Source organism: Trichosurus vulpecula, chromosome 7, assembly GCF_011100635.1.
Source record: "Trichosurus vulpecula isolate mTriVul1 chromosome 7, mTriVul1.pri, whole genome shotgun sequence".
Taxonomy (NCBI): Eukaryota; Metazoa; Chordata; class Mammalia; order Diprotodontia; family Phalangeridae; genus Trichosurus; species Trichosurus vulpecula.
In genome coordinates this window covers 95040692-95067240 of record NC_050579.1, presented here as the reverse complement: position 1 = coordinate 95067240, position 26549 = coordinate 95040692, and the positions used below count along the sequence as shown (strand labels likewise).

The window sequence follows — 26549 nt, the reverse complement described above, 5'->3', positions numbered from 1 at the left end:
AGCTCACTCAGTTGGGCTTGTGCAAAACAAGGATGTCTCTGTCCTTGAGCTATGAGCTCATTCTCTCTACACATACCAGATAGCACTAGTTTTTCGAATCTTCCAAACCTAAATTAAATTAAATTCCCTTATGCTTCTGGGGGCCTATATAGGGGCAAGGCTATAAAGGAGGTATTTAGGAATTCTCTTAAATAACCGTAAACAACTCTACAATCACATAAGGGCCATTGCAAAACACTGACCAAATTGAAGACATTCCTCAATGAGTCTGAACAATTATAAGGCATTCACCACTGGGTGAAAGTAACTGACACGACAGAGGGAATGTCCACCTGTTGGCTGGCCGAGGGATTGGCTTTATCTTTTATGGTTTTTAAAAAGCAAGAGTCAGGTCCAAAGAGTTTGCCTCTCATCTTTTCCCTTGTGTCTCCTGGAAAATTTGGCAACCTGGGTTGGGGGGTGAGAGGGGAAGTAATCTCTCTTCCTTCTCCCATTACATTGTCAATTGAATCTTACAGTAAAAACACATTCTGCAGGAGATGTGTTTACACAAAGCTTGAGAGGAGAGTCTGAGGACATTACTTCCTGAACTATGGTCTTCCATGCAGAGGAGGGAGAATTTGGAATTCTTTGGACAGAGGCAAAAAGGGGAAGATTTCCAGGGAAGTACCAGTTTTGAGAATTCCCTTATGGTTCACTCCAAGTTCAAGAGTTCTTTCATTTGAGTTCCAAGTATTAGATCTTTTAGAGCAGGAGTTCTTAACATTTTTGCATCATGACATGACCCTTTTATTAGTCAGGTAAAGCCTATGGACCTGTTATCACAATGATGTTTTTAAATGTATAAAATAAAATATATAGGCTTACAAAGGAAACCAATTATGTAACAATAATAACATTAATAACAATAGCCAGCATTTATATAGCTCCTACTATGTATCAGGCACTGTGTTAAGTGTTTTCCAAAAATTATCTCATTTGATCCTCACAACTCTCGGGGGTAGATGCTATTATTATCCCCGTTTTACCCTTGAGGAGACTGAAGCAAACATAGCTAGTAAGTGTCTGAAGCCAAATTTGAACTCAGGTCTTCTGATTCCAGGCCCAGTTTTCATAATATCTTTTAAAAACAAGTTCCCATATCCTAGGTTAAAAACTCCTGTTCTAGGGAGAAAATTCTTAATGTGTCCTCCTTGGAGAAGGAAGAAGACAGTTGACATGGTTCCTGTGCAGTGTCCTACTTGAAGCAGAAAACTATGAAGGATTTCAGCCAAGTCAGAAGCTTGAAGAAGTCATGACCACAGCCAAAAAAAGCAGCATCCAGAGAAGCAATGTCTAGCAGGGACTAGTAGAATAGCACCCAGTGGAAACTTAGAGATCAAAGTCAGTCAGAAAGAAAAGTATAAAAACACTTGTGGCCCTTCTGCCCTGCAGCATCAGAGGAGTGAGTTGGCTCTCCTGGAATATACCTTAGTCACATGTGTTCCATATATATACCTCTCTACCTGTTACCTCTCTGAGTAAGAAGTTTTCTTACTGATAACTAGATGTATTTATTCAAGAGTGAGCCCCAGGTTTATGGGGACATGTTTTTACTGCTATTTTTTTTAACATGCCATTTTAATAAATACCTTTGCTTTGAGCTTGTTGTGTTCTCTGGCTAACTAGTAGAAGGGTAGACCTGTTAGTGCAACTTGTGACCTATAGTTCCAAGAGTCTGAATCCACAGAGTAACTTGAAGCTTGGGTAGTTTGTTGCCCAGGCTATTCAATCTAAGATTATGAGTTGGGGAATAACCCAAAGAGGGGATTACACAGATATCCCTATAATAATTCATAATACACTTGGCTCACTGCCCTTATATGTTGAATCTAAATATCTCTTTCCTACTCAACATAGTCTCTGTGGTAGGGGAAATATCTGCCTTGTACTTTAGGTTAATTTTTCCTTAAGAGGAATTGAAAATATCCTCGAGACTTAATTGGCTCATGGGACTAAGGCTTGGGCCACTGACATAGTTTCCTGGTTGCTCAAGTACAAGAGCCAGCCTGCAAGAGTTACTCTGAGAGAGTACTCATAGCCAACATGGAAACAGGGAAGCTGTGTTCAACTGAATCAATACTATATCTTTGCCGAGTACCCTTTCCATGCCACAGGCTAAATAAAGGTCCTTTTTGTTAGCTTCTCAATGGTCTACAAGTATCTCCTCTCATTCCACTTCTGAAGCTGAAGCACCAGACTCCCCTGGAGTCAGACTCAGACAACTTGCTCTCCTCCAAACATTTTAACTGAACTTTAGATTAAGTCCTATTTAACTAATACAATTGAAAGCCCACGGGCCTGTCATTTGCTTGGTAATTCTATGAACTAGCTCCCAGGAAAATTTCCTGATTCAGGCTTCCCATATGGTCAAATGCTTGAGACATCTCTCAGTGTTGCTGCTGCCTCCTCACACTCCAGCCCAGTTAACAAGAGAAAAAACACCAGAAGCACTAAAAGCCACAAGGACACGAATCTGCTCTTTTTAAAAGTTCTACCAAGCAATAAAACATGATCCAACAGGTGTCCTTTACCACACCTCAAAGCCTTTTCTAATTCACACTTCCATTTCCCTCAGATACCTAAATATGTAGAAACAGGCCATGCCCCGCTCCTGGCCTCACTGTGAAGCTGGAGGCTGAAGCAACAATTGTTGCTGCTTTTCTTTAATTCTTGTTATCTCTCCCATTTTCTAAGATCTCTCCAAGTTCACTGACAATGGTTCAGCAATAACATTTGCCAATTCTTTGGGTGTCAAGCTGTTTATCTGGATCAGGTGACAAACTCATCAAGGATGTCTAGGTGCTATCACACACCTTCCTTCCTTATCTTGGCCATTAACCTCCCCTCGATATCCATTTTTTATTCTCTTTTCTGGTTCAAAGATCATTCCCATTGGCATGGAAACAGAAGCAAAATAACAGTGGAGCAGCAATGCCTTTTCTCTTTCGTGTTATTGCTGCCTTAACCCAAAAATGTGCCTTCTCTTTTCCCTAATATGGCTTTAAGTAGTACAAGCTTATTAAATTGAATTGTTTGTTGAACACAATAATCCAGGATACTATTTGAACAGGGTAGACCAACCACTGTTAGCTTTCCTGTTCTGGATACTGTTTCTGTCATTGAAGCCTAAGCTCACATCAATATTTTTGGCTAACATGCCATGCTGTTGACTCGGTGGGCAGTCCACTAAAATCTCCAGATCTTTTTCACTTGAAAAAAACCTCTATGCTGTCTCTCTTATGTTTGACTTATGAAGCTGTTTTTTAAAAACTCAGTTGTAGGGCTTCACATTAATTTCTGCTAAACTGTATCTTTTAAGAATTTGTAACCTCATTTTTAAAACTGGAAGAACACTGAGAGGCCATTTATCTCATCTTGATAGATGAGGAGAAGCCCAAAGAGATTAAGTGACTTGCCTGGGTTCATGGAGATAATGGCTATCTTGCCCATTATCACACAGGTAACACATAACCGTGCGCTAATATTATCTTTCGGATTCCTGATTCTGTTCTCCATTTGTTCTTCAAGGTAGGCTTTCAGTAACTGTCTGATGAAAGAACCAGGGTCCCTTTGAGGAGCTTGGATTTCCAGGACATTTGTATGTACCCGCACGCAGTGGCTACAGGTGAAGGGATCCAGCCGATCCATTAGAGCCGGCTGCGTGGCGGGCACTGTTGATACAAAAAAATCATAACGGGGAGCGTTTACGGGGCGCTTTAAGGTTTCCATAAGCTAGCTCATCTCCTCCTCAGTACATCCCTGGGGATAGGTGCTAGAAGGACCCCAAGCCCCCCAAACAACGCCTCAAACTTTACGGGCGCGGGAGGTAACAAAAGCACCGGCTCCCGTTCACTTGGGAAGCCGGGCCATAGAAGCCCATTAGTCCGGCGTCCGTGAGGCATCCTGGGAAGCCTGGGGTTATTACTTCCCAGAAGCTAGGCAGGCACGCCGTTCCGCCCGCGAGGCCCCGACCTGGATGCCGGCGGTGACCAGGTGCAGGGTCCGACGCGGCCTTGCAGCCCACGACCTCTCCCCTGGTCCCCGGTGCCCCACCCCTACGTGACCAGGGAGGCCCAGCACGAGCGAGGGCAGCGCGAGGATCACCTGAACAAGGCGGTCATGTGAGGCTGCTGGGGAGGAGGGAGGGGGGACAGGGGAGGGGGGAGGAGGCGAAGGGGTGGGGGCGGTGCCCGGGAGGCTGCGGGTCATGTGACGCGCAGTTACTGGGTCTCCGCCGCAGCCGCTGGATCTGCGTTCTCCTCCTCCTCCTCCTTTTCCTCCTTCCCTCCCTTTCCGGCCTTGGCGGCACGAGCATGACCCGGGAGCAGCCCGGAGCCGCCGCGCGCCGCTAGCCCCTCGCCCGCGCATCCAGTCCCCAGCCCGGCCGGAGCCCTGAGTACGATGGGAGGCGCCGCCACCGCCGCTGCCGCCCTCGCCAGCGCCGTCGCCGCCCCGGCGCCCAGCGCCCACCTGCGGCCCTGGACTCGGCGTCTGCCTCGGCCGCTGCCGCCGGCGCCGCCGCTGCTGCTGCTGCTCCTGCTCCTCGTTGCCGCCGGAGAGGTCGCCGAGGCCCAGAGCTTCGAGTTCCCGGAGCTGTGCAGGTAGGGAGGTGCGGGGGGGTGGGTGGGGGCCTGCTTCCAGGGCGGCGGCGGCGACGTCTCCCGAGCTTCCCTCCTCCTCCACCTTTCCGCCAGCCCCCCCTCCTGCTGCCCGGGGGCGGTGGGGGCGCGGGGAGCGCTCCCCCCTCCCCCGCTGCGGGCCCTGCCGGGGCTTGCTACTCTTTTTTTCCTTTAAGTTGTAACCTTTCGGGAGGGGGGGGGGGAGGAGGGCGAACCCCGAGGGCTTCTTTCACCTGGCTTGGGGAGGAGGCGGAGTGCTGGAACTAGCAGCCCTGGGGCCCTGACCACTTGTGGCTGTCATTAAGTGCGGGGCTGCTTTGTGTTCGGGCGGAGGGGCACTTTCGCCCGGCTGCCGTGGCCCATCTGGATGACAGGCGGCTGCTGGCTAGTCCCTGCTTTGCATCACGGTGCATCTGGGAAAGTTGTTTCTTTGTGTGCGTGTGTGTGTGTTTATGTATGTATGTATGTGTATGTGTATGTGAGTAGGAGGGGTGGGAAGAAGGAAGGGGGAGGCCAGGCGAAGGGAAGGGTGTGCGCGTGTATGTGTAGGAGGGGGTGGGAAGAAGGAAAGGGTAGGCTAGGAGAGGGGAGGGGTGTGTGTAGGAGTGGGAAGAAGGGAGGAGGAGGCGGCTAGTAGAAGGGGCGTGTGTGTGTGTGTGTGTGTGTGTGTGTGTGTGTGTGTGTGTGTGTGGAGAAGGAAGATAGAAACTTCTTTTCGAGGTTCTTGAGTAGAGGCTCTCCTAGTGAGTCTCCTAAGACAGACCAAGTTCCCCCATCACAAATTCGTAATAGCTGCTTTTTGTTTCACTTGCCTATTGCACCATGGATTTTTTTTTTTCTCAAGTAACTGGTGGGTTTCCTGCCCTAGGTGTGAAATGGGTGAGGGAGGGCAGGAAGGGAGGAATCAATCTATCCGAACTCTGCCTTTCAGAAATTACCCTTTACCCAACTGGTAGCTATTTTCTTGCATCATGGTCGATAAGTCACTTCCTTAGATGAGGAGGATTATTCATTCCACTTAGGGTCTATTTGCCCCAGGAACCACAGATGTATTATTGCTGCATCTGTTGTGTGATATTAAATGACTGTATATTGGTAGATCTTCCTTTTGGGTGGACCTTTAAATCATATTTCTTGGGGCTATGTAAAATAAACAGTGAAACACAGATTTAAAAAAAAACCCCTCTCATAAAAACAAAGTAGTATGAAGAGTTCCGAAAGGCTATATGTAGTTGAACCCACAAATGAGACTGAATGAGTAAGATCCATTTTTTTTTTATTCCCCAAATGGTTATTGAGCACCCTTTGTGTGCAACTAGGTACACTTCTGTGATTCTGTTATTTGAAAAGGAGATGGAAGGCTGGATGTAAATATAAAGACAGTGCTAGGGACTGAGCAAAATACAAAGATATAGAAGACCCAGTCTTTGCAATCTAGCAGAACTTTTACTCTAAACTTACGTTAGGCGTTAATGCATATTGGTAGTCAAGCTCTATTAGCTGGCTCCTACCTACCTTTTTTATCCTTTTTCTTTTCCCAGTATTACCCATTACAGGCTGTGTTCCAGCCAGATTGTACCACTACTCATTTCCAGATACTATCCTGGCCTCTCTTAGTACAGTGTCTTTTTTTTTGGACCATCTCTTGTCTTGGAATAGCTTCCTTCATTTCAATCAGTTGATATCATCTTTTCCTTCCTTCTGGGATCTTAAAGCTTTCAGCTGAGATCCTTCTCATTTAGAAGTGGTTCCTCCCTTCTTGAATCTCCATAGACATTCTGTACTGAATCTGCTTGCCTATGTTTGCAGCCCTGAACATAATAGAAATTTTATGAATGCTTGTTAGATCCTGTATTGTATACTTATTTATGTTGCTATTGCCTCCCTCCCTAGTGGATTATAAACTGCTTGCCAGTAAAGACTATGCTACAGCCTCCTGGGACCCATAGCTCCTTTCTAGGCTCAGTTCAAGTCCATATCCTACAAAAGGTCTTTCCTTATTTCTCCAGTTGTTAGTCCCTCCCTGCGTGTGTGTGTGTTTTTTTTTTTTTTGTATGTGGTGTTTGCTTATTTGTAAAATGGCGATAGTAGCATCCTCCTTCCAGAATTGTGCTTCATAATTGAGCCGGTATATACTTATCTATGGCTATGTATTACTCCTTAAAATGTAAGTTCCTTGAGGGAAAGGACTATTTCTCTTCTTTTTTGGTTTGGCTAGTTGGCTCACTTTCTTAAGGGGCGGCTGTGGTGTAGTGGATAGGGAATTAACTGCCTTGGAAGACCTAGGTTCAAGCCCTGTCTCCCTACATGTATTGGCTATGTGATCCTGGGCAGGTCACTTAATTTATCAGTGTTCTAGTGAGCTTTCTAAGATTAAAAATTGCAGAGAAGTTGCTGACTAGACTTGGTAGATAGAATTTGCTCCACCAGGGAGTACTCTGCATTGATGGCATCCCAGGTAGAATCCCTATTCATATTTGTCCTCTAGCATAGTTCCTCACTCACAATAAATGCTTACTAAAATTTTGGTTGTTGAATTTTTTTTTTTAACCGAGCACCCATGAAGTTAGTACTTGTAGGAGCTCTCAATCCTGCCTTCTACAAGAAATCTTTCCTGATCCTCCTTAACTCTGTCGATTTCTGATTTATCTTGCGTCCATCTTCTTTGTACATAGTTGATTATATGTTATTTCCGCCATTACACTGTGAGCTCCTTGAGAACAGGGACTGCTTTTTGTTTTTGGATCCCCAGCACTTGGCAAAATGCTTAGCATGTAGTAGGAGCTTAAGATATTTTTGTTTGACTGATTTCTATTTTAGAAAGAGTAGCAAAAATACTACAGAGAGGGCCACCATTTTATTGAGCTTATGTTAGCATATAGAGGAGTAGCTTGTTGCTGGCACTAAAATGCATAATGTACTTTACAGAAGAGATCCCTGAAATACTAAATAGGATGACTTCTGAAGCAAGATCATGGTATCATTGGGTTCATAGTGACAGGAGCCTCAAACTTAGAAGAAATTGCCCAACTTTGTTACTTATCAGCTGGGCAACCTTGGGCAATAACTTCAGTTCTCTGGACCTCAGTTTTCTTCTTAGTCTAGTGAAAAGGTCAGGCCCAGTCATCTCTGAGGCCCCTTCCCCTGTGATTCTGTGACTTCAAAGGAGATGGACAAAAAAAAAGATATTGTAATCTGTAGAAAAGAGAAACCCCCCACAAAACTACTTAAGACTTGTTCACTCAGATGAACATTCAGAGTTTGAATTTGAGAATATGCTAATAACTTTGAACGCTCAGGCCTGATAATTTTATTCATTGTCTTGTAAGTTTATAGGTGGATTTTAAGGGTAAAGCGGTGTACCATGTGCCTCTGGTGAATAAGACATTGGGTTTTACATTGTGATAGTACCTTGTGCCTCTGGTAAATGAGACACTTGGTGTTACATTGTGATAGTCACATGAGTCTATTAGCTCATACTCTGCTAATGTTTCAGTTAAGTAGGAAGTATATTTTTTTTTATCTTTAAAGATTTCTGGTTGCAATCACACTTGTGCCTAGATTACAGATCAAACTGTGCTGTAGATAATACTTTTATTAAAGTGTTCAAAATGAAAGTAATAGTGAAAGTTAAAAGAAATGAAAGTTATTAAAAATATTAAATAAATTGGGTAAGATCTGCTATTGTAATCTTAGAGTGTATTAGAGGGAGAGGTGTTTATGCTTTTCTGCAAGTCCACCTAAGGTGAAAAAGAAAACAGCAATCATATTAGCCTTCTGACATTTTTCCACCCCTCAGCTGTAAAGAATTGAATGCATATTTAGTCTACATTATTTGTAATAGGCCCTGGGGTTATGGGAATATAACTGTGAAAGTCAAGGGTTATCCATTTTAAATAAAAGGCAACCTTCAAAACAGAATGGTAATTAAAGATTAACTTGCTTTGGTGATGACCTGTTGGCACTGACTTCCTATATTTTTCTCACCTGTTAAATGAGGGATATAACTAAGACGATGCCTCAGGTTTGTTCTCATTTTAAATTGTATGGCTTCTCTATATTTACTATAGTGATTATTATCTCTCCTTTCCCTTAGCTTTGGATACATACACCATTTTTTTCAAAAATTAATTTTGTTATTTTTCAGTTACCAAGTATTTATTTTGTCTTTTTCCCCTCTATTGAACACTAAAAAAGAAGAAAAATAAAAACTTTATAACAAATATGCATAGTCAAAGCAAATTCCCTAATTAACCATGTCTAAAAATGTATGTCTCATTCTGATTCCATCACCTTCCTGACAAGCAATGAGAACACGCTTCATCTTCTGTCCTCTGGAAATGAGGGATCATTTCCATGGATCAGAGTGCTGAAGTTTGTTAAAGTTGCTTTACAATGTATAAATTCACACATTTTGTCCTGCTCCATGTTCCCCTGCTCTAATACACATATTTCATGCCTGTATAATATTTTGATTCTGTTAAGAAATGTGTGACCTTCAGGGTGTAGAACAACTAAGAATTTTTAAACTGCAGTATATTTTTGAAGAATGTGATCAGATCAGGTTTTTTAATCCAGGTGGCAGTGCTGAGTGTTTACTGTACTGCTAAAGCAGGATGTGGTAAGGCAGCTGTTTGGTATGGTGGTACAGCGTTTATTGTTGACATTAAAATATTCATACTTGCACTGGTTCCCTCTCCCTCAAACTACTGACTATGGGTGGAAAAGGTATCTTAAACTCTGCAAATGCTTGAATTGTTTCTGCAACTTGTCATTTATAATCTGTTCCCAGTTTATTAATACATTCTAAAAGCTAGGTAAATTGCTTGGCACTTAGTATATATGTTCTCTCAGAGTTACAATCACTCATTAGTGCCCATGTTACCCTGTAGTCCTCTTCTGTTGCCTTACTTGGAGTAAGTAAATGGTAGAGCTGGCATTAGACTTCACTTCTCCTGACTTCCATATTTTTAATCTTTCTATTGTAGCATTCATACAGAAGATGAGGACTTGAATTAGATATTGAAGAATGGATAATACTATATTTTCTGAGATTATAAAATATATTTTTTTCAGTCAGGTGTGCTGGGGCTGATGATCCACAACCTAGCTGTGTGTGGGTTGAAATGAAAATTGTGTAGGAGGGGAGGAAAAGGGAGGAGATATCCAGAGTTTATAGCACTTCAGTAATACGCTGCTTCCTAAATGGTCCCTGAATTGTCCCTTTCTGTACATACTCATTGCACCTTTAGGCTGACTGGCTGAATTCTTACTCCCCAAAGGCTGGGAATTCTAGCCTTGGTTGGGCAGGCCTTTCAGGTCAGACATGTCTTGTATGACTCCAGAAACCATACAGCCAAGAAGTCCCTATCTTCCCCTCATTTGTAGAGTTGTTATTTTGTGTTATACACATAATATTGCATGTCTTGCATGTAAAGGAAATACCTAGTCCTTGGGAGAAGAGGAAATGCCCAGGTAAGACTAGGCAGGGGAGGAGAAGAAGGGAGAGTTATAACTGCTCAGCCCCCAGCATGCCCTCTGGTTAAGAGAATATATAATACACCTGAGTGCCCTGAAAACTTGGAGCCTGGGAGCCCCTTATGGCTTGCCCATGTTATGGACAGGACTGGTTTTGCCAGTCCCTCATTTGTTAAGTTCATGGAGCTGGCCAGTACTTATTTATATCTGTTGTCATCCCACAAAGCTGTTCTGCTCCAGAAGGTTGGCCTTAGTTCTTCTCTAGTATTTGGTTTTAAACTTTTCCTTCTCCAGCTTCTTAAGACAGACCTCTTGGTTTGTAATCTAATACTTCAGTACCTATTTACCCTGTTGGGACAACTTCTCCGAACTTGGCTAACCTGCGCAGTCTCACCTTCTTTGTGTTCTCATGCTGTAATTGAGCTTTACTGATAGAACTATAAGTTCCTGTGGAGGAAAATAGGTCTTGCCTACAGCTGGGAACTGGGTGAACCTTCAGCAGCATTTAGTACAGTGCCTGGCACATAGTAGGTGGTTAATACTGATAAACATTTCCTCACTCTTGAACTGTAGGAACAGATTCCTTCAGTAGTGAGAGGAGATTCACTCTCTCCATCTCTATAATGTATAGAGAGGTGAACCCCGTAATGGAGGGGAGACTGCAGCAGGGGCTCCCTGAGGGGCTCTGGTTGGGGAGGAGGGAGGTATTGGAAGGTGAGCCAGGAACTCTAGGGCATTGGTAAGGGAAGATGTGTGAGAGCTAGTTGGTCTTTGGCAGTGATGGTAGGTGGAGGAGGATGAGAGTAATTTTTGCTCCTCATATTGGGAGGCTGAAGCTCTTTATGGGGATACAGAGGCTCTCAGCATTGCCAGTTTGGGTGAGGGGTAGGGATATCGGATCCCTGGTTGCAGTGGTGGTGGGAAGGAAGGAAGATGCTACTGAAGAAGAGTTCTCATAACCATGTTCCTGGCCAGTTTATCAATAATAGATGTTGATGATTGAATTTTAGAGCTGCAAGGGACCTCTTAGTCTGCTTCCATGATGTAGTTGCCAAGTAACTAACCTTTGGTTGAAGACTGTCAATGAGGGGGAGCCTCCTGAGGCCCTTTGGAAGTATCCTGTTACACTTGTGGATAACTCTAATTATTTAGAAATTTTTTTTTGACATGAAACATAAATTTGCCTTTTTGAAACTTCACACGTTGTTCTTGGCTCTGTCCTTTGGGACAAAGCAGAACAAGTCTCATTCTCTTCCAAATGACAACCCTTCAGAAACTTGGAAGATAGTTGTCATGTTCTTTCCTGAGCCTTCTCTTCGAGCTTAACATTCTCCCTTTTTTTTGACTTGTTCTCATGTTACCTGGACTTGACTCTGTTTGGGGGTGGGGGAAATACAAGTCAAAATAAAGGTTTCCCAGAGTATCCCTAACTTTGTGTTGCCATTTTGAATGTTTTTAATCTTTTAAAAGTAAATAATGTCTTTATTGCTAAATACTGTGTCCTTGAAGAGAATGATAATGACTAAGCAACATGTATCTTTAATGCCTGCTATGTGATCAGCGGGATGCTAAACACTTGCTCTGTGTGTGTGGTGGGGGAGTGAGTAGTAGAGGGGTTAGAGATAAAAAAGGAAAAGTATAATGTCTCTAATTGTCAGGAGCATATACTAGTCAGGAAGACAAGATTAACAATTAGGCCAATCCAAACTAGTATATAATTCAGTACCACACAGTTTAATAGGTTTTCAGAGAAGGAGAATTCAGTGTGGGCTGAGTAGAATCATGAAATGCTAGAGTTAGAAGGTACCTTTAGAAACTGTCTGTGCTGTCCCCTGATGGTGACTCAGTAAGGCTAAGTGACTAGCTAGTTAATGGTAGGGTTGGGATTTGAACTAGAGTCTTCTGATTTTCCATGCAAAGTGGGGAGAGCATTTTGAACAAAGGCTCACTCAATTTATAAGTGTTTAGTTAGCGTCTATGTTCTGGGTGCTGGAGATAAATAAAAAATGAAACAGCCTCTGCTTTCAAGGACCTTACATTCTATGGAGAAGACAGTGTGTACATAAGGTAATGTTGAGGAGGAAGCACTATTAGCTGGGAAAGATCATGAAAGGCCATATATACATGGAAGCAGTACTTGAGCTGAGCTCTGGAAGAAACTAGAGGTAGTAAGAAAATGGGTGTGAGGAGGGCATACATCCTAGTTCAGGATGGGGAACTTGTGGGCTTAATAAAAGGTTTTGTTCTGTGAAGTTTGGATTCAGTCAAAGGGCCACACTTGAGGATCTAGACGGCCACATGTGGCCTATAGGCTGAAGGTTCCCCACCCCTGTATCTAGTTAAAGGGGACAGCCAGTACATGGAGCCTGAAGAGAACATTATAGGTGTGGAGAGCAGGCTAGTTTTGACTAGGTAGGAGGTTTTTGATGGGCAGCAGTGGAGAAAAAAGGGAAGGAACAAGCAAGGGAACTGTGCTAACCACTTTTATAGATATTATCTCATTTGATCCTCACAACATCCTGGAAAGTAGGTGCAACTGTTATCTTTATTTTACAGTTGAGGAAACTGAGGCAGGCAAAGATTAAGTGAGTCGTGCAGGGTTACACAGCTACTAAGTATTTGAGGCTGGCTCCCTTGGTCTTCGTGACTATCTACCGTACCACCTAGCTGCCTCTAAAATAATACTGCACAAAATAATAATAGGGTGGTGGTTCTATGTTACAGGAAAGTAATTTGGATGTGATTATGTAGATTCAATTAATTGCCATTTGAACTAGTATTTTAGCCTACTTTGCACAAAATGCCTCAAGAAACTTTCATCCTCGGATGAAGAGGAGTATAACAGATCAATAGATAGAAGATACTTTGAGGAGGGATAGAACACCTTAAACTAAGGTGATCAGGAAAGCCGTAGGCGGAGAGGCATCTGAACTGAGTTTTTTGAAGAAAGATAAGGGTTCTAAAATAAGGAGAGAGTGCATATCAGTTATGGGGGATAGCCTGTACAGGCACAGAAGTGGGAGATAGAGACTTGAGAAAGAGCAAATAGGCCAATTTATCTGGAATTTAGAGTTTATAAAGGGGAATAACATACAATAAGCCCAGAAAGACTGTTCAAAGATTGTCAAGGGTGAGGACGGGTTGGATAAGGGAGATACAGGAAGAAAGGAGACAAACAGTCCACTTAGTCAGCCAACAAGCACTTATTAAATGTTTACTGAAAGAAAGACATACGTTGTCTTGACACTCAAGGAGCTCACAGTCTAACATGCAAACAAATAATGCGCATAAAAGAGATCTACAAAGCAGATGGAAGGGTGTCTCACAGGGATGCCTTTTCGGGGAGAAGTAACTGAGAAAGACCTCCTGCAGAAAGTTGAATCGAAGCCAAATTTTCTTTTTTGGAGGGGGGTTAAGTGACTTGCCCAAGGTCACACAGTAAGTGTGTCAAGTGTCTGAGGTCGGATTTGAACTCAGGTCCTCCTGACTCCAGGGCCAGTGCTCTATTCACTGTGCCACCTAGCTGCCCCAAGCCAAGTCTTAAAGGAAGCCAGGAATCCTGCAAAGGTGAGGAGGGAGAACACTTCAGACATGGGGACAGCAAAGTATGAAGATAAGAGTGCTCGTGTTGGATTGTAAAGTTTGTGTAGGGGAGTAATTGTAAAAGTAGGCTGGTGCAATAGTCCTGGTGAGAGTTGATGAAGGCTTGAACTAGGCTGGTGGCCATGTGATATTAAAGACGAGAGGATGGAATGAACAAGACTTGACAGTTGATTGGCTGTAGAGATGAAGGAGAGTGGAAGAGATTTCCTGTAGAAGGTGGGATTTGAGCTGAGTCTTGAAGAAAACCAGGTAAGGTAGGGAGTGGAGGAAAGCATTTCAGGCATTGTGGACAGCATGAAGGCATGGAATCACAAGATGGATTGTAGTGTGTGAGGAACAGCAAGTTAATCTCTTGTAGCTGGATTGTAGTGTGTAGGGAGGGCAGTAAAGAGTGTGAGAAAGGTGGAAATATAGGATGGGGCCAGATTGTAAAAGGGCTTCAAATGGGGTTTTAGATTTGATCCTAGAGGTAATAGGGAGCCAGTTTGAATAGGAGAGGAGGTGCCATGGTCAGACCTGTGCTTTCTAAAAATTGTTAATATTCAAGAGGGAAGGAGAATATGTAGGATCACAGATTTACAGCTAGGAAGGGTTTTAGAGGCTGTCCAAACCAACCCTTCATTTAATAGATGAGAAAAATTGAGGCACAGGAGGAGGGTGGACCAAGGTCACAGAAGGTAGTAAAGTGGAATTTGAACCCATGTCATCTGACTTCAGATCTGTTTTTCTTCCCTACAATTCCATAGTATCAAAAGGTAAATAGAAATCAAGGAAAATGAAGATTGAGAGGCCACTGGATTTGCTTATTTTTCAAAACAACTTTTACTGGTGCTTAAAAAAAATTGTTTCTAAATTCTCCATCCCACCCTCAAAATCAACTGACAGTGATCTCATTTAATGTGTGTAATGTTCCCTATGAGGGAGGTGCTATTCTCTAGAATAAATATTGATTCTTAGAGTTACTCAGCTTCCTTTTAGTTTTTCCTCCTCATTTACATTATTGATGACATTATGTATATTCTATTACTTCTTATTTCTTCAATCTTTCCTAGTTCATACTAATTTTCCTATGTCTCCAAATTCCTCATATTCATCATTTTTTACTGTACAATAATATTCCATTACAGTCATAGACCATAGTTTATTTGATCATTCTCAAATTTATAGACCCCCAGTTTGATTAAAGTTCTTTGATACTGCAAAAAGTGTAGCCTTGAATATTTTGGTACATGTGGGAACTTTCTGTCTTTCACCTTTTTGGGGTACAAAAGATCATTGGGTCTAGTGATTAAAAGATATTTTGGTAATTCTGGACAAAGCCGCTTTAGTCCATTGGTGGGGTTAGAAGTCACTTTGGAGGGAGGTGAGAAGTTTGTGATGTGTGAGGAAAAAGAGGAATTTGGCAGTGAATGGGAAGAGAGGTTTCGGACAAGAGCCTGTTGGGATGACCAGGCCAACTTAAGGTTTTTGAAGAACTTAATACTGACCCTGACAGATAAGAGAGATTGAAGATGAGAGATTTGAGGTGATCAAGGGAGCTGGAATGACACCCTGAGGAGATGAGAGGGGGAGGGATCAGTTATCCAAATGGGGGTTGGCCTTCATAAAGAGAAGGGCCATCTCTTTTAGACTGGCACAGAGGTTGAATGGGGTGGACATTTTGAAGAATGTAATAAAAAGAGCTCACAATGGATGACTCCATTTTTCTCAGTATAGTAGGAGGCAAAATTCTTTGCTGACAGGGAAGAGGAGCAAGAGGAGGAAGGTTTGGAACAGCCTCTGTCAGAGTCAGACCAACAAGAATAAATTATTGCTGTGAAGGAGAGGGCCCAGTTGAAGTTAGATAATGTTGTATGGACCCAATTGGCAATTGTCTTTGGGAGAGGGTAAGAGAAGGGTTGAAGTAGAGGTAATACAAATGTTGGAATTTGCCATGACAATAAGTCATGCCTAGGGCAAGGGGACAAGAGACTCAAGGATTGAGGATTTTGTTTAGCTTAATTAACCATTTTATTAAGACTGATGGAGACTGAGGCTAGATAGAGCAGGAGTGATGGCCACTACTAGGGAAAGGGGAAGGATGGACTAAAGGTGGTAATAAGGACAAAGAATAATTGGGTGCCATCTTAGGTTCTTGAACTGGGGAAGTAACGTTTTAAAACTCAGCTAAATTCTTTATTATTTGGGATGATTCTCTGGGAGGGGAGAAGAGAAAGGATACAAAGGGAAATTTAGGCAACATAAAAACAAAAGATAAAAATTAAAATAAAAAAAGCTATTTGCATTCTGTACCTTCTTTTTATTTATTAAGATTTTTTATTTTTAGTTTACAACACTCAGTTCCACATGATTTTGATTTCCAGATTTTCTTCTCCTGCCCTTCTCCCCCACCCTCCCCAAGATGGCATGGAATCCAATATATCTTCTACATATAACTTCGCATTGAACTTATTTACACAATAGTCAAGTTGTAAAGAGGAATTATGACCAGTGGAATGAATCATGAGGAAGAAGAAACAAAACCAAAAATATAAGACCAAAAACACAAGAGGAAAAAACAAGAGAAAAATAAAAAGGAGAGCAAACAGTGTGCCTCAATCTGCATTCAGTCTCCATAGTTCTGTCTCTGGATGTAGGTAGCTCTCTCCCTCATGAGTCCTTTGGAGTTGTCTTTGAACCTTGTATTGCTGAGATGTGCGAAGTCTATCAAGGTTAGTCATCACAGAAACCATATATCTGTGGTTGTGTATAATGTTCTCCTGGTTCTGCTCTGCTCACTCAGCATTATATCGTATAGGTTTTTCCAGGTTATTATGAAGTCTGTATCTTCCTCATTTCTTATAGCACAATAGTATTCCATTACCTTCATATACCACAACTTGTTCAGCCATTCTCCAATTGATGGGCATCCCCTTGATTTCCAATTCTTTGCTACCACAAAAAGAGCCACTATAAATATTTTTGTACATTTGGGTCCTTTTCCCACTTGTGTGATCTCTTTGGGATACAACCCTAGAAGTGGTATTGCTGGGTCAGAGGGTATGAACATTTTTATAGCCCTTCGGGCATAGTTCCAAATTGCCCTCCAGAGTGGCTGGATCAGTTCACGACTCCACCAGCAATGTAACAGTGTTCCAATTTTCCCACATCCTCTCCAGCATTTATCGTTTTCCTGTTTTGTCATTTTAGCCAATCTGAGAGGAGAGATGTGGAACCTAAGAGTTGTTTTGATTTGCATTTCTCTAATCATTAGTGATTTTGAGCATTTTTTCATATGCCTATAGATATCTTTAATTTCTTCCTCTGAAAACTGCCTGTTCATATCCTTTGACCATTTCTCAATTGGGGAATGACTTGCATTCCTATAAATTTGGCTCAGTTCCCTGTATATTTTAGAGATGAGGCCTTTATCAGAGACACTAATACCTTCTAAATATAAAGCTCCTTTGATGAAAGTAAAGTAAGAGAGAATGAGCATGTATATATTCATGCTCATTTTTTGTGACATCCTATTGTCATTTGGAAAGAAATACTGATAGTCATAACAAGGCCAAAGCAATCAGAAAGCTTTATTTGGGCAGTTCTTAAAATACCTGTTTGGTTTCAGACTTTGCAGAGTCACTTTTAATAAACCTTCTAACCCACTTCTAAATTTGCTTAGTCATTTTTGCCAGTGCAAGCAATTGAAACAATGAAAATTGTCATGCTATTGTGAAGGATATAATTTTATGCAGACAGATATTTTCAGAATTGCCAAACAATGCTTTTATCATTCTTTGAGAAAAGTAAGATTTGGTAAATAAAAAAAAAACTTTAGTTACTAAAATGGTTAGATTTCTAGTTCTCAAAAATGCGTAATTGTTGGAGAGCATATTTTACCTTAAAAACAATTTAACCGACTTTACTTGATTTTATTTAAAAAAAATTTTTTTTTAGACACTGAAGAACTATTTATTGTTTGTGATCAGGCCATGCCAATATAATACAAGTGATAATACTTCCAATATTAATTTATGGATTTAGTGCTCTATGAATCAACATATCAAGGGATTATTGTATGAATCTAAATAAAGTGTCACACAATTCATTTAGAGAATAAAAGGTCTAGAATCTCATGGGAAATAATGGGAAAAAGTAGGAATTAAGGCAGAATACCAGTATCAGACTTGAAATTATTATAAAGCAGTAATCATCAAAACTCTAGTTAAAAAATAGAAAGCGCAAATCAGTTGAACAGACTAGGTGAGGAAGAATCAAGAAGAAATTGAACTCAATGACCCAAATTCAGTAAACTTGAGAACACAGATTACTTGTGAAAGAGCTCCTTATTTCATAAGAACTGCTAGGAAAACTGGAGAGTAATTTGGCAAAAATTAAATATAGACCAATAGGTGATACAGTGTACCCTAACAGTCTCAAAATGGTGTTATCTGACCTAAATATTTAAGGTCAAACTATAAAAACATTTAGAAGTACCTTTGACATGTACAGCTAGTGCGAGGTCATAACAAGACTGGGGATATAGGTAATCACAAAATATAAAATAATTTTATTACATGGATTTGAAAAGCTCTTGTCTCAATAAAATCAATACTAAAGTAGAAGGGAAAAGTGTAGGTGCGGGTGGAGGAGAAGGAATCTTTGTATCAAACATCTCTGATAATGGTGTAATGTTCAAGGCATATAGAAAACTAACATGAATATATAAAACCAAGAGTCATTCCCCAGTATATACCTGGTCAAAGTATATAGTTAGGGGGCAGCTAAGTGGCACAGTGAGTAGAGCACCAGCCCTGGAGTCAGGAGGACCTGAATTCAAATCCTGCCTCAGACACTTGACACACTAGCTGTGTGACCTTGGGTAAGTCACTTAACCCCAATTGCCTGCCTCCCCCCCCCCCCCAAAAAAAAAACAAAAACAAAGTATATAGCTAGGTCCCAATTACTTTGAATTATAAATCCTGTGAAGTGATAACATTCAAACTTAACGTTATTTTAAGTTATAATTAGATGTAAAATATCGTAATTGGTTTCAGTGTAATGGAAATATGCAATGAAAAAATTTTTAAATAAGTATTTTGTTTAATAATATAATAACAAAGGATAAGAAAAAGTGTATTTCTAACTCAAGTTTATTATAAAAAGCAATTTTTAAAAAGTTAAAAATAAAAAAAATTACTGAGCCTCATACTGAAATTAAGTCTATAACTGATTATATGATGAAAATGTTATTATTCTTGTTTAAAATATTTTAGCAGCATAGACTGAACTGTCTTCTCTTTCTTTAAATCTTCAAACATACACTGGTAGGTACAGATAATTTTATCTCTATTTGGGTAAATTTGCAAACTCACACTCTCCCACAGTGAACCATTTACTTAATTTTAACACTTGCCCATATATAATTGAGCATTCTTTTGGAAAATGGGGATTCGGCTCATTTATCTTGAAGTGCATGGCATCCCACATTTATCTACTACAGCAAGTCCAAACTCCTGTTTTATTTTTAAGACCAATAATAGTCTGGCCCCACTTAACCAATCCAAAGGTTATTTCTCTCCATGCCTTCCAGTATACTTTGTTTTAGGCCAAGCTCCTTGTTGTTTCACATTGTATCAATGCACTTGTCTATATTGTATCCCACGCCTAAAATGTCTTTCCTTTCCTTCTCTACCCATCTCATCCTTCTCTTCCTATCCTTTAAGGTTCCCTGACCTCTAGTAACACAGTCTGTTAACATTTAATTATACATGGATGAATTCTCTAATTGCTCTCAGTTATAAGTGCTTCTAGCACCTTCTGAACTGTGTTGAATGTCAAAGTACTCCAGAATGAGCTAGGTGAGTACAGCACCTGAGCCTGGACTCTGGACAACCTGAGTTTAGATGTGGCCTCAGGCACTTACCAGCCCTGTGACCCTGGGAAAATCACTTAACCTCTGTCTCTGATTCCTCAACTATAAAATGGAGACAATCATTAACTTCTCAGGATTGTTGTAAGGAACAGATGAGATGATATTTATAAATTATTTAGCGTAGTGCTTGACTTAATAAACACTTCTCTTCCCCATTCCCCCAATACTTGTTGATCGATTAGTCGAAAAATATTTATTAAGCCCTTACTATGTGCCAGGCGGGGCAGCTAGATGGTGCAATGCATAGAATGTTTGGCCTGGAGTTGGGAATATCTGAGTTTAAATTCTGCCTTAATCACTTATTAGCTGTTACCTTGGGCAAATCACTTAACCCCTATTTGCCTCAGTTCTTCATCTGTAAAATGGGGACACACTAGAGAAAGAAATGGCAAATCACTCCAGTATCTTTGCCAAGAAAACCCCATGGACAAGAGTCAGACACGACTAACTGAACAACAACAATGTGCTGGCACTGTGCTGAGTGATGGGATATGTATATGTATGTGTGTGTGTGTGTGTGCGCGCGCGCGTGCGCACACACGTATGTATGCATATATGTGTACCTATGTACATATATACACATACATATATATGTATACACACATATGTAAAGAAAGACTGTCTTTCCTCTCTAGGAGCTTACATTTGAAGATAACACATTAAAGGAAACTGGGGGCAGGGGGCATGATGTAGTCAAGAGGTGCTAGCTGGTGGGAAATGAAAAGGATGATGGCTGGCCTACCTAAGTATCCTCTTGAAATGGATTAAAGGGAGGACCCTGGGACAGTGGGTGTTTCTGAGGTGTGAATTTCTGGGCTGAAGTGATCTTCCTGATTGAAGTTTTTGGGGCATGGTAGAGAATTGATTAATAATCTGAAACCTGATTAATTCAGGTGGGTTTTGGAGAAGAATGTTTTTTGAGTTATACAAATTATATTCTGCAATGCTGAGTAAATTTAAATACCATTAAATGGCCCTTTATCATCTTGGTGCTATATTTCATTGTGTGTATATAAGTATTTTTGTATTACAACCAAGATTTTGCCTCAGCATTTCTTCACAGGCTGCCATCTGGTTTCATAGACTTATGTAATAGTCCCTTTGGAATTCAGAAAGGGCTTGTCTCACTCAGGTCATTCTCTTGATTGGCTGTGCACTCAGCATGTCACTTAGGTACATGGTGAATTGGAGAATTTTTCTGTTTCTTTTAAAACACTTACAAAGAATATGAAATAAAGTTACTTCCTGCAGTGTTCACCAAAGGGAGCAATGATCAAATGCTCAGTTTTGGAGAATCCTCCTAATCTCTTGGATTTAACCACTGGAGAAAAGATAACTGTGGTGGGTTTATAAGAAAAGACATGAGAATATCTAATTACATATTACTTTGGAATAATTGAGTAGAATCCTAAAGATATGACAGTTTATCAAGAACATTATGCATTTGCCATAAGAACATGATATGAGGTAGAATTGGAAATTTCTAGTTAAGGTGATGGTTAGTAATTGAGAAGAGGCCTAGTGGAGTCTGGCTAATATTAGAAGGTAAGGGAGAGTAGTGGGATTTGGCTTGGGTTGGAGTCCTGCTTTGGAAGTTTGCTGGCTGTCTTATTCTCAGCTAGTTGCTTTACCTCTCTCAGCTTCAGTTTTTTCATTTGCAAAACAGGGATAATTATCTGACCCAGCTTCAGTAAAGAAATCACTTCGAAAACTTTAAAGAACTACATAAATATGAGCCATTATTTTTGTTGTTATCCTCATTCCACCTCTATTAGCAACTAGCTGTATAACTTTGGACAAATTATTTAACCTTCTGTGTTCCTTAGCTTTCTTATCTGCAAAATAAAGGGGTTGGATTTGATAATTTCTAAGGCGTTTTTTTAATTTTGAAATTCTTTGTTATTTTCTTGTTTGTTAACTAGGGCACTCTATACTTTCTTTTAAGATCTGTGGTCTGCCTTGAGGAGCTGGGGAGAAGGATTAACTGAGTTGTGAGCACTGAAAAACTATAGGAAAATGTAGGGAGGAAGCAAGTAGTAGGAAAAGACCTGCCTTAGTTTCCTGTCCTAAATGACCTTATCAGTTTAGACGCCATCCTTTCCAGCTTTTGATGCAGATAGGACAGTTTCCATATAGGTCAGAAGTTGGTGGTGTTGATCCAAGACAGTTTAGTTGATGTCAGAAAGAATCCTTAGGGTTTGGAAGGAAAGGCAGCATATGAAATTATTCTTCAGCAAGTGTGTTTGTTCAATGAATTAAGGGCTAGTTAGGTGCTATAGAGAGATACAATATGCTACTTCTTCATTTCTCTTCTTCCCTTGTCCCCCCCCCAAAGTCTGTCTCCTGTTTTGCTTTGTGGTGACTGGTAGGTGGAGGCTGGGGATGACTGAGGAGTGATCCTCTGAGTACTGGGGGTGGGTGTGGGATTTCTCTCATTTCCCTTTGTGCAGGTGAGGGATTACTGGATCTTAAACTCCAGACAACTAGAGAATTCAGAGAGATAATTTGGTCCAATCCCTTTCCTTTTGTAGAAGAGAAAACTGAGGCCTAGCTAGTAAGTAGCATGGCCAGGCTTCCAGTCCAGCTCCTCTGACTCAAACTCCATTCCCTTTCCACTACAGCTTGCTGCCTTTGTAGCTGTAGTACCTGCCGCGGTTATCTGGCAATCAATGAAGGTCCGCCATAGTAGCTTGTGTCTCTCCACTCCCCCTCCCATTAGAGGATCTCTTAGTAATTTAGTATTTTGGAATGGAGTCAGCATGTACTTATTTACAAACAGGTTTTCTTACTCCCAGTCTACCCTTGTATAGAACTTAATCTGCAAAGTAAATCTGAATTTTCTATATAGGCCACAAGTGAATATGCTGTGTAAATTTTTCCTAATTCCATTCTAGTGTATGTTCTTTCATCTCAAATTTCATTTTTCAAGGGATAAACAAAATTAGAAAGTTAACTATCTCAGCCTAACTGGAGTGTGTGCATACGTGAACACATGGAGGATCTGTGAATTTCATCAGCAACTCCTGGTATGGAGAAGTCCTAGGCTTTTGCCTGAGGCCTAGAGGCCTGTGTTTTGTGGGGTTATGAGTGTTTCCCTTCTTTCCTTTCCAGGTGGTGAGAATCTCTCCACCTAGGAAGGTAGGTCTTTGACTTCTGGACTTGCCTAGGGTCAAAATTATTTCTCTCTCCCCTCACTTTTTGTCCTAAGTTCGTGATTTGCACGTGCATGTGTGTGTGTATGTGTGTGTGTGTATTAAGTAGCATCCTGGAGTGGATAGAATATTGGGTTTGGAATCAGGAAGACCTGGATTCAAATACAGCCTCTGACACACAGCTTGGTAACATTGGCATGTCATTTCTCATTTATATGGCTTAAGCAACTCCTGAAGACTTGGTACTGAGTAACAGATGGCTTGTAATTTGTGATATACATTCTTCATTGTTTGAGTTTTCATGTGTTACTTATTAAAATGATTGCTAAACCATGGAAAGCATAAGCTTCAATGGTGTTAGACATTTTACAACCCCAAATGCTGCACTTCTACTCCTTATAATGCATAATGTAGTTGGAAGAAGGCTGGCCTACCTAGTAGTTATTACTACTGGGGTCTATTACTTACTCTGCCACTAACTTTAAGACTTTGAGCAAGTTATTTCATTTCTCTGGATATGAATGAGAGAATTAGACTAGATCCCCAGTAAGTTCCTTTCCACTGCATAAATGACATTGAACGATGTTGGTCTTTTTTTGGTTTTGAGAATAAAGTATTGATAAAATCTTTAATGAATGGGGACCAAGTGGGCTTACATAATTATAAAAGAATGTTTTAAACCTTTGCCTAATTTACATGAGTTAAGCACCTTTATATTTCTTGGGGGGAAGATTGTCCTATAAATTGTTTTTGGGAAAATACTGGATGAAAATCTTGCTATGTTTTGAGGATGAGAGAATAATTCAGCTGGGAGTTGAGGTTGTTTTAGCTGTCTTCTCTGATTTCGGGACCATTTGCCAGAGGAACAATGCATGCATGTTGAATTTGAACCACATGTTGAATGTGAACCACAGCCTTTAATGTATATGTGTTTCTGTAGAGAAGACATCTTTAAAATTGGTAATCATGGGTGCATTTGCTCTGTCCTCTATTGAGGACAAATGAATTCTGAGAACAGCCTCTCAACAATTCCCAGCAAATTATTCCCCAGCCAGACCCTCTTTTCCTTCTTTCTCTTTGGGAGAGAAGAGGTATTGTAGAAGGGCAAAGTGGAGGAGAAAAAGACACTGATGGGGAAAACCTGGAAAAGACCTTAGAGCTCATCTAGGCAGACCTTTTACAGATGAGGAACTGAAGCCCAGAGGAAAAAAAGACTTCAGCTCATGTCTCCTTGACATGGGTTATGGTAGCCCTGACATTGGCAGGTGAAGAACCCTCAAGGATTTCTAGATCTGGACAGTATATACAGAGTAGCTTACCTGTTCTCTTCTCAACTGGAGATACCTGCCAGGAGTACCACCTCTTACCCAAAACTTTCTTGTCTCAGTGTCTTCTTAGTGGTTTGCTTTCTAAATAATTTATTCTGTCTTCCCTCCACAATTCCTTGCCACTGCTGTAGCTGTTTCTACCTTTAGCTTCTGTTACAGCCTCTTTTAGTTCCACCAGCTCTCTTCTCTTTATCTTCTCCCTTTTCATGTTCATGTTTTCTTTTTTTAAATCTCTATATCCTTGACTTCAGGGCTGTAATGTATGCAGAGTATGATAAGACATATCCAGATTCTTTACTGTGGCCACTTTTTTCTTCTGGTCTGTAGGCTCTTTCTTCCTCTGGTGAATTCTTCTTGGAACCTCTATTTTGGGTAAGAGCCCGAGACCAACCATCTCTGCTTCTCTGCCATTTATCCACTATGTCTCTCTCTGAGTTCTTTCCTCCCTCCACCCCCTACTTTCCACTCCCCTTTATATGTGATCTTCACCCATTAGAATGTCAGCTCCTTGAAGGCAAGAACTGTCTTCCTTTTAGCTTTGATTTGTGTCCCCAGCATTAATACAATGCCTGACACATAATAAACACTTCATAAATGCTTGGTGACTTGACTTCCTTTTTTTCTTTTTCTTTTTATTATTTTTTTCAACATTCACTTTTGTAAGATTTTGAGTTCCAAATATTTTTCTCCCTCCGTCCTCCCCTTCCTTCCCCCCCGCCAAGACAGCAAGTAATTTGATGTAGGTTATCCATGTACAATTGTATTAAACATATTTTCACATTAGGCTGACAACTTCCTAAGACTTCTCAAATACATCCTTCTTGAGAGGGAAAAGAGGGATTCTCATTTGAGAGACATAGAGTGGCATAGTGCAAAGGACGCTTCTTTGGAGTCTGAAGATCTAGAGACCATTCCACTCCCCAGCCCTTTGACATCCGCTACCATGACACCCTTCTCTGGTTACCACTGCCCTTTTGTGTTTGTGTCCTGAACACTTAGCATAGTGCCTGGCACAGTCACTGCTTTATGAGTGCTTTTTCATTCGTTCACTTGCTAGGTAGGTGACCTTGGTCAAGTAGCTGAGCCTTAGTTTTCTTCAGTTGTAAAATGGGGGAAATCCCTTCCCTTCCTACATCTGAGGCTTGTTCCAAGGCTCTGTTGAGGTAATGATAGCAAATAATGAATGGCACAGTGCTGTTCAGATGAGAGGTTTTTATTATCGCTGTGAATTTTCATTAGTAAGTTGCTGGTTTCCAAACTACGGAATCAGTTTTACGGAGATAAGCAGAGCCCTTGTGCAGTCTATTGTACATTTCACTATTGCTAATCTTGAGATTGACAGTTTCAAGATGGAAAGAGCACATTAGATCTGAAAGATTCTCCATACCAAAGCACCTACTCCATAAGCAGCAGCTGTTCCGGATAGGTCCATTTGAGCCAGTGACGTGATTCCTTCTTTTCCCTTTTTGTGTTCTGCACCAGTGCTAATGCAGTTCTTCTTTTCTAACTGCTTCATATTTATTGACTTTATATTTATTTTTATTTATGTATACATGTTTTACCCCTTCAAAATGTAATGTAATCTCTTTAACAGTAAAGATAAAAGAAAAACACTTTTTATCTTTAGTATCTAGCATAGTGTTTGGCACATAGTTGGTGCCTAATAAGTTATTGCTAATGATGATTACAGGAAGCATGGAAAGGCTTACATGAACTATTGCAAAGTGAAGTAAGCAGAGCCAAGGAAACAGCACAATGACTATGTCAGGATAAATGGTAAGAACAGCAACCAGATCTACTGAAGCCAAATGCTGCCAACCCATAAAAACAAAGTTGGCCTCGAAGAAGAGTTTCAAGAAAACATCTCCTCTCAGAGACCTGGAGGTCAGTGGGTGTGACACATTGAAGATATTTAGATTTTTTGGATTCATGAATTGGTTTCTTTTCCTTTTTTAAAAAAGAGTTGTAAAAGATGGCTCATTGTGAGGGAGGAAAAGTGCTAGGTGTTATAAAAACAAGATAATACAAATCTTTAAAAAATGTTTTATCGATTTATCTCCATCAACTGAAGTATTTATATATATGCATATTTATGTATGTATGTGTGTATGTATGTATATACATGTATGTATACACATATCATATCTAACTCAACAGATCCAGAACCAAATGCATTACCTCCTTTTCCCTAACCACCTGTGCTCCCAACCAAACTTTACTATTTCTGTTCAAGGTATTACCAGCCTTTCAGCCTCTCAGGTTTTGTTTTCAATGTCTCATTCTCCTTTACTAAACATTTACAATTAATTGCAAAATCTTGGTGTTATTTCCTCTACAACATCTTTTACACCTTTCCTCTTTTCTACCATAGTTCACACATTCATTTCTTGTCTGGACTGTTACAGTGGGGCTC

General features: G+C 40.8%; 1 protein-coding gene across 1 annotated transcript in view; it reads left to right on the top strand.

Moving 5' to 3' along the window:
- The first annotated feature begins 4303 nt into the window (after window positions 1–4303).
- IGF2R (insulin like growth factor 2 receptor) overlaps window positions 4304–26549 on the top strand; it is a 164147-nt gene continuing 141901 nt past the window's right edge. Inside the window, exon 1 of the mRNA XM_036768976.1 lies at window positions 4304–4643. Coding sequence (XP_036624871.1) covers window positions 4444–4643 — 200 coding nt within the window. The 5' untranslated portion in view covers window positions 4304–4443. The remainder of the gene's footprint in view (window positions 4644–26549) is intronic.